General features: G+C 41.1%; 1 protein-coding gene across 1 annotated transcript in view; it reads right to left on the bottom strand.

The window, feature by feature from the left end:
• Positions 1–1642: 1642 nt before the first annotated feature.
• The window catches only part of KLF3 (KLF transcription factor 3), a 28320-nt gene continuing 20665 nt past the window's right edge, over positions 1643–9297 (bottom strand). The window contains exons 6-7 of the mRNA XM_034064993.1: positions 6735–6895; positions 1643–5591 (exon numbers count right to left, since the gene is read on the bottom strand). Of these exons, the coding sequence (XP_033920884.1) occupies positions 5410–5591; positions 6735–6895 (343 nt within the window). The 3' untranslated portion in view covers positions 1643–5409. The remainder of the gene's footprint in view (positions 5592–6734; positions 6896–9297) is intronic.

Here is a 9297-nt window from a genome sequence, read left to right as displayed (position 1 = left end):
GGCCAGGCCACAGTTCTAATTGTAGAGGATATGTTAAAAGTGTGTTTATGGCTACAAATCGCAGTAAAGACGCAAAGAGCAGTTGTGAACCCTTGAGCAGATTTCCTGCAGGACGAGGATCTGACTCAGTGACAGAAGGTCAGGCAGAGGAACGGCTTTATTTCTTTACAAGAAGTATTTCCTCACATTAGTGTCTCGAAAGCTCAATTTTTGCCTTTTTGTCAGGCTGAGGCTGACGCCCAGTGGCCGATTGTAATATCGCTGTTTCCGGCACGCACACACGGACCGCGTCTTGCCTCTGGGGAAAAATGAAACAGCTGATCTTACCAGCCCGGCAGGAGCCCCTGGGGGGTGTGTGCGGGATAAGGAAGACAGGGCAGGATAAGCCCTTCCTCATGGAAGTTCCACGCTGGGTCAGTGGCTCAGTTCCCCACTTCAACTTTCCTGCCGGCTGAGTGTGCTCTGGAGTGCAGATACCGACTGGTTCACTACCAAATGAACCTTGGAAATAACAGCAGGATGTGAACAGAGACTCTTGCTTTACAAGAAGCAATCCTTATTTTCAAGCAGGATGACAAGAAATTCATGCCAGCCATTTTCACACATTCTGATTTCTGTTTGCAGGGGTTTGTTCTTATTGCCTCACTTCTGCTGTACCTGCTTTCCCTTCTGTATGGCACCATGAGAGTGCAGGTACAGACTGGGCTGATCTGCTGGGTCCCAGGCAGCAACAGACCAACACCCTGATGCAGGAATGGAAGGTGTTAAGAGATGCATAGTGAATTCATCTGGACTCACTCCTTTCAGGCAGCTGGAAAGGTGTGAATAAATAAAGGAACTTGTTTTGTCAGCTTTCCACATCATCATTTCCAAGCAAAGCTCACAGGGATGCCTGGAGGTGAGCAGGATTCGTGCACATCAGTGTGCTTCTGGCCTGTGTTAGCGCTGGCACCCTGGCCTTGGCAAGCACTGTGAGGAAGAGCATGGTTAAAGGACGAGGCTCCATGTTGAAAATGCTAAAAAGTGTGGACTTGTGGGTTTGGTGCTCCAGCCCTGCCAATGGGCTGATCAGAATGCTGTGATTAGAAGCAAGTAAACTATTTGTGTGAGTTTGCCATTAAGTGCACTGCTGAGCACAGGAGCTAGGATCATGGAATCAACTAGGGTGAAGACCTGTAAGATCAAATCCAACCATTACCCCAGGGCTGCGAAGTCCACCACTAAGCCATGTCACTAAGGTCCTCATCTACATGGGGTTGCAACACTTCCAGGAACAGTGATTCCACCACTTCCCTGGGTAGCCTGTTCCAGTGCCTGTTTAACCTTTTGGTTATTTTGGATATTTTTCCTAATATCCTAATATCCAATATCCCTAATATCCTAATATCCAATCTAAACCTCCCTTGGCACAGCTTGAGGCTGCTACCTCTTGTCCTATCACTTGTTAGGAGCTCACAGGCAGTGCCTACACCTTGTGCTCCTGCCCTGCCTGCTCCTGCCCTTGGTGGTGTGTGGGGCGCTGCAGAAGGGCCTCCTGAAAAGCCAGGGCTGCCTGGAGCAGGCAGGGATCCCTGGGCATCCCTCTGGCCCTGCCCTGTGCCGTGGCTCTCTGTCGCACAGCGTATGACGACAGGACCACAGGTGATAGTCTGAGGGTTTTATTAACAAGCATAATACATATGCACTGTATACTATATAGAGTATGAGGCCTGTACAGTACAAATTTATGTTCACAGTTCACCATGACAAAATGTCATTACTGAATTCCCATTGGACTACCAAAGTAGAAACAGTGAAAGTACACTAAACATTCACATCTTTAGTAAGAAAAGATTAACAAAATGTCCTGTATTTGCAAGTGATAGTAATGCACACTAGAAACCTTTAATTACCCAGTCTTATTAGCTTATAAAATATATTACACTTTATTTAAAAATGTCTGCATAGTTTATACAAGTATTAAGGTAAATAGAACACCCCTGCTGTTGCTGCAGGTGAGAGATGCTAAGCAGAAAGATTATTTTGACCCTCTAATATTAAAAGTACGTTTTTTAAAAGTGCTAAAATCTGTAAAAAGCAATGAAAACTGGTGTAGCCCTCTTAAGATAATGTAAAATGTTTTGCAATTTTGTTATAGAAAGAATTTGTATTCATCTACGTTGCTAACCTTGACAGAGACAACATACTTGGACAAGATGTGACATTACAAGTATTGCTGCAGAACAGTGGGGTATACTTAAATAAACCCATAAACATTAATACCTGCTTAGGTTTTTCTGATTGTCTTAGAAACTGAGTAAATTATTATAGTTATATGGCTTAAACAGGCATATTTTAGTAAAGCAGTGTTACCTGCCACACACTGCAATGCTGCTAGGGAAAAAGGTGTTTTTTTTAAATGTGCATGTTCTGCAGGATTAGGGTTTTCTACCTTTGTATCTAAACTGGTTTCTCTTCAGGGCAAAGACACAGGGATTGGCTTTAAAAAGTGTTTAATTGTGTATATTTTAAGATAACCCTCAAATCAGAGTTTGCTAAAATGAACCAATGAGCCAGTTAAGATGTAAGTTTTCAGCAGAAAGATGAAAGCATACTTGTTTGTGACTTCAACACCTCGAAGAGACCCCACAGACACAAGTGAAAAATCCCACAAGCAAGGCAATTACATGAAATAATCTCAAATATTTGTATTTCATATTCAAATTTCTGTTGTCCTGAATCACAAGGCACATGGATAAAGATATTTTATAGTTCTATTGAATTGCCACTGTATCAGTCCCCAGTGTTAGCTTAAATATTGTCAGGAAAAAGGTAGACAGGCTGACGAATGGATGTGGGAAACAACCTAGACTAAACTCTGCAACGTAACTCTCAGTTACAGAGAAATTCTGCTTTTAGGGTACTTGATTTTTTTCTAACATTTTAAAAAGAAAAAATACTAAAGAAAACATTTTGTGAATGCCTTACAAGACAAACAGAGCATTGGAAAGAACTGTTCCTTAAACATCCCAAATCATACGTATTTGCACTTGTTATGCTAAAACCAGGAACAGTTGCCATGAAGCTGCTTATTTTTGTAGGACCTCATCCGCTTTTCTCCCTAGAACATAATAGAGAATTGTTTTCATCCCAGGATACTCAATATCTGTAGGCTTCTGCCTGGTGCTACAGGGGTGCAAGCAGCCTGTCAGTGATGTATTGGCACTGATGCAACTCCAACAACATTCAGCACCTACGGAAGGAGGCTGAGTCTGCTACTGGCGACAAGTCCAACAACCCTCCTGCTCTAGAACAGCCTCTCACTAATGTCGCTCTCTTCCCTGCAAGCTCCTCAGTGTTAGCAGCCACTTGGCCTACCCAAACCAGACCAATTCATCTGCCAGGTTGTTCAGCTCCATAGCCAAGCAGGTAAGGGCCAGTTATGAGATCAATCTGGCGCAACTCCCTTCAGTCCCAGTGAAGTGGTGAGGTTGTACGGTGCTATAACAGATCTTCCTCACAAAACCTTTGCAGTGATGTTCCCAGCCCTGCTTTGCAAACCCATGTTCTCCCCTTCATAGAGCACACGTTCTACACATTAAGTAGAACTGCCAGTTCCATGCTCCCACATGGAAGATTTGTTAAACTGGAGCAATATTTTGTGTGTCACAGCATTTGCTGTGGGAATGTTCCTCTCTGGAAGTACAGATCCTCTCAATTCTATAGGCACGTGGATGTCAGCAGAACACTTGGTAAACTCCCATCAGAAAGGGAAGGCTCTCTGCACTCACACTTCCATCTGCAGGATTATCTCAGTTTGACATTGAACTTAATGGGACGTATATAGACCTGTTCCAATACACCCACCCACAGATGAACACTCCACCTGCCTCCTCCTGAAAAGTCTTATGAAAGTCCTCTTCCCTTTACCCCTCAATTTTCCAGCAGATTTTTCCAATAGAAACAGAAATCTGACTTCAGTATATTTCATTTGCAGAGAACACTGTTTATCTTATATAGGGGAAAGAAAAACGCACTGGTGCGTAAGACCCTAGAGAAATACATCCAATTTCCTTGCAGTGCCACGAAGTCTGCCAGCTAATAAAGACAGAAACCTTCTTTCAGCGGGATCCCAAAGACAGGAACATTTCTAAGGTCATCCGCAGGTTGCTGGAGTTGTTTATCTATCAAGTTGCATTTGCTAACTGACCTGGGAGTTCATATTTGCTGATGTGATACTTTAATGCAATAGACACATCCATGGGGAAGCTTTGTCTACCTACCATTGAGAGACTACCAGAGTCACAAATCAGAGTTATCAAATGGATGATTTGGTGCATGTTTTTATCCAAAGCAGATACACAACTCAGTTTATCATCAGAAGCATTTCATATCTGATGCCATCTTCTCATAAAAGTATTGTAGATTACTGATTTTACATACTGGGTGTATTAAAAGTGGCACTCGCAACAATACAGTTCAGAGCACTCTGGATGCAATGACTGCTATTTTCTGAGGTACAGCAAAGAGAAAAAGTTATTTGGAGGAAATGTAGGGGAGTGATTGCACAGGGATATAGATCCCTGAAATGAGGTGTGCTAGGTTTCTATGAGTATCATTTAATGCCATGTCATAGGAGAGTACCATGTGAGTTGCATCCATACACTTGCACAGAAACCAGACATACAGTGTCACACAAGATCTTCATTTAACAAATCCACCAGGGCATGATGCAATAAAACCAAGATATATACTACACTATAATACAGAGGACAGAGGACATTGGTTTAGATGTACAATATTATGTATGGAGCAATTCCTGCCAATTTTTCTTCTTCATTGAGGTAAATGATGCTGACTCAATTTGTCTGTAAAGTGATTTCATTGCTTAGATTTATTTCTATGATGTTATTCACTGTTTGGGCAGAGGAGACTTCTAAATCAGGTTTCTTTCTAGAACTGTTTCATCAACCATATTGCAGAACTCAACACGGTTGGGAGAGTCCATTCATTGCATTGTTGAGCATAAAATGATTGTATTCCTTACAGGGCACATAAATAAAAGTCTCTGGCAAGGACTAGCATTTTGAACATTCAATAACATTTACTACTTTATCGGTATATGCTGGGTTGATTATATGAAGAAACCAACAAAAGCTGTTAGTTTACAAATTCCCTTATTCACAATGGAATACATTAAACATACTGTCTGTAGAAAGGGGTTTGCTTAGCATCCCCAGGAGAAACAAAACGTGTTCACATTCTTTAGGTCTGACCCGTGGCAAGAACATAGAAGGGTTAGATAACATCTGTTACTGACCATAGGTAAGCTTTTAATGGTATAAACTCAGAGATTCAGTCCAGCTGAATCCAAAATAAAATGCATGTGTACAAAAAAGAAGTGTGAGAGGAGTCAGGGACAGAAGACATTCAGACTAGCATGTGGCGTTTTCTGTGGAGAGCAAGGTGGTCCGAACGTGAAAAGCTACGGTCACAGTCTGGGCACTGAAAAGGTTTGATGCCGGTATGCTTGCGGAAATGCCGCGTTAGTTCATCAGAACGGGCAAACTTCCACGTGCAGCCCTCCCAAGTGCATTTGTATGGTTTTTCACCTGGAGAAAGAAACACAGAAGTGGGGATTTAAGATTCAAAACCAGCAGTTAAATATCTGACAGGTTTATCCTCTTGCCTTGTCAAATTCCAGCAAGTACTTTAATGCTTACTCAAAATGACTCCCTCCGAACAGCACCAGGCTGCAGAGCACTCAGTGATAGGAACTGTCTAGTTGAAAGCAACAGATCAAAAATTGCTTCCTGCCACAACTTATTTTTTTATTGTCTCTCTGCTCCCCATCTTGCTATATTAGCACTTGGTTTGTCTCACCAAGCCCAGAGGTGTGAAGATCTAAGCATTTGTTCAAGTATTTTCAAAACCAGGACCCCATATTCTAGATTAGTTTGGGGAAAGGACTGGTGCTACCATCCAGCACAGCAGACAGAGAACTTGTCGTGACCTCTTAAAGTTACTGTAGTGTAAGTAACCTGCATCCCTATACCAAGTAGCTCAACTTGAAGCCTCTCTCAACCATTACTTTGTAATACGTGATCCTTCTCCTTAATACCATCATGCTGTCCAACATCTAAAGGACTGTCTTGATGTAAGACAGGCATGAATGGGACTCCCTTTTACCTAAAAGTGTCCTGTATCTTTGTAAAAAACTTTGATGTGTTCAGCAATGCCAAGATGAGTATTTCTACAAAGAACAGAGATGGAGATGTGTTTACTGGAACACTCATGCAGAAAAAGCACTGTTGAACCAGGCGCTAGCATGTCTACATGAAGCAGATGTGTTTGTATTTGGCACATGGTCTGGACTTTTGCAAATGGGTTACTCCCATGGAAGTCTCAGTCAAATTTAACAGTCATGTAAGAGGTGAGGTACTGCAATTTTAACTGATTTGGTGTTTACAGGGTGTGCAGACTGAGCAATCTGCAAACAACTGGACAAAAAATGAGCAAAGAGCCAGTGAATGTAAAGCATACCCTCATACACCATGATCCTGCTTTGGCTTTATAGTCTCTTGTTGTAGATTCTTCTTGCTACATCCTCCATCTTTTGCTCAGCCTACAATTACATTCAGGAAAATGCCAAATCCAACTTCTGTCATTTTATTTACACCTGGCCATCAGCACAAACTAAAAGTCTGCTATTTTACCATAGACTCAGTGAAAGGAAAGCATAGCAATGCTCAAACCTGTATGGGTTCTTCTGTGAGCTTTCAGATGGGAGCTTTTAGTGTAGACTTTGTTGCAGCCTTCATAATCACATCGATGTATTCTGCGTTTTCTCTGTGTGTCTGGAGATTCCACAGGTAAAGGTCTCTTTCCTGGCTGTACTATAACTGAAGGGTGATTCCTGCAAAGGCAAACTGCATGTTAAAAAAGGGAAACATTCAGCACAGCAAACCTCAGCTCAGATGATTCATGACAGAGCTCTCTATTCACTACCTCTCTGTCTCTTGGCAGAAAGAACAACATTACATGCATGTCGAAAAATTCAAGAGGGTTTAGCAAATTTTGTGTATTCTAGCAGCTATGTTTCAAAATGTTTACTCACTTTATGGCACGATATAGCCATTTTTACTACTGTAGCTTTTTTTTAACCTTATATAGGAAAAACCCATTCAAATTCCTGTTTTTCAGTCAAAGTCAGATTTCTCAAACTGAGTTCATAGCAAACTTTTCTTGTATTTGTTCACCATTTATCTTCTTCCTTCCAATGCAACAATTTGCTTGCAATTGGAAACAGCTATTCCATGTTATTAAAGAAATTGTATCTTCAGGGTTTCAAAGCAGAACTCAGTCTTTATTGTTCCAGCCACTCCTTTAGAGAGTAATTAAGAGTTTCCTGTTTGGGGCTGGCAGGAGGGTGCGGCCTCCCTGTACCACTGATGTCAGTTCCTAAAAGCAGAGTTCAGCCTGCGTGGCACACCCACAGGATGTCTGCAGTTGTCCCTCCACCTTCACAAACATCGGTTTTTGCTTTTGAAGCTCACAGGTACACTGCAGGTAAGACATGTACCAGCTACATATGGACTCCTGGAACAGACAAAACTGTACACATTCATGCGTGTGAAAACCCATCCAGCTTCAAAACGGGTGTTGTTGTGGGTATTCAGGTTTGAACAGCACCTCTGCTGTAGAACCAGGGCCAACCTTGGTTCTTTCTTCCATGTCAATGTTAGAAAAGGAAATAAGTTCATCAAAATGGTACGTGGCATTACAAATCTTGCAGCATCACAAAGCTGCATTTTTCTACCCATTAGCAGATATGTATCAGCACTTTTAATGTATTTTTTAGCTTTTAATTGAAACTTAGTATATGATGTGCAGGTATTACCATTCCTAGTTGCAAAACTAGCTCCTCCATGTGACAGAAATAAGCTTTCTAGAATTTCCATCTTTCCCCCATTGCTGTATTTCACATTTCTTTACCAATCAAATTACATTTTATAACTGTATAATGCACTAGGTTATATCAGTTACTTAAATCAAGTTCCTTTAGGGCCTAATTTTCAGAAACGCTGAATACCCACTTCTCTTACCAAAATGAAGGGCACATGCTAAAGACAGAAAATCTGTGTGTGGTTTAACAAGAAAAAAAATCTGTTGCTCTCCATAGCAGCAGGATGGGAATTACTGATGTGGGTAAAGTTAAATTCTCTTATTAATTCTTTTACTAGAGTTACAAGTTTCAAACTGGGAGCCAAATCCTCTTCCTTCGGAGTTTCTGTGACTGTTGAGTGATGCATTCTTCCAGTGCATGCTAAATCTAGCTAAAAATACTGTAATGGCAGGAAACCCCAGACGGTGATGTTAGACACAGATGCATGTACTCTCCCATAAGAAAGGAAAGCTTTTAGCTTCCAAAGAAATGCTTCTCTAAAGCAATACTCCATTTTAACACTGTTGCGTACCATTCTTCTTGAAGAAGCTCTAGCATAAGAGAGCAAACAGATCTGATTTAAATGCCTGTGTGCAGAGGCTAGTCCTGGATATGGTAACATCTGGAGAAAGGGAGAAAGAGGATACTGTCTGCACATTTGTGATGGTTTTGAATCTAGGAGTGTGTAAACAAGTGCTGAGGATATTTGTCCCTGTCTCATTTTCTCTTTAGGGAAAAGGGAGGCTGGCAAGACACAGAGTGTTATCAACAACCAGACCGGGCAAAGTCTACACTAAAAGCTCCCATCTGAAAAATGGCTAAGGCAGTGTCAAAAATCAGAGGTAAACAATAACAAAAGCACAGCTCTAATTCTTTCATTATCTCTTATACAAATTCATGTAAGTCTAACCATTTACATGTCATTATTTAATCGAGTATCTTCCAAAAATCATGTTATAATTTCCTCCTTCTTTATCAACAGACCACACTATATTGTCAGCTTAAGTTAGGCTTCATCACTTGCACTTGCAAGAAAATACAATATTAATGAGGCTTCTGATATCTGGTCAGAGATTACTATCTCAAGTTTGATTTTAGCAATAACTGCATAGTTACTCCTATTATCAGACATAGTGGAAAGTCCAGCAATCCCACAAAAATGCCACCACCATCATACACACACACACAAACTTATATGTGTGTGTATGCCTAAAAATAACACTAAAGCTAGATTGGTCACTTAAAAGTGAGACTGAAAGTTCCCTATGTCCCTTTATTGTAGTTTATTAGTGCACTTTAGGCTGTTGAAACCTATGAGAAATGCTAAAAAATCACTGCCAAACCATAGCTCACAATGCAGAGAGGCTGATGAA

The sequence above is a fragment of the Melopsittacus undulatus genome, chromosome 7 (genome assembly GCF_012275295.1).
Source record: "Melopsittacus undulatus isolate bMelUnd1 chromosome 7, bMelUnd1.mat.Z, whole genome shotgun sequence".
NCBI classification, from domain to species: Eukaryota; Metazoa; Chordata; class Aves; order Psittaciformes; family Psittaculidae; genus Melopsittacus; species Melopsittacus undulatus.
Note: the sequence above shows the minus strand (reverse complement) of the source record. Positions and strands in the feature narration are given on the sequence as shown.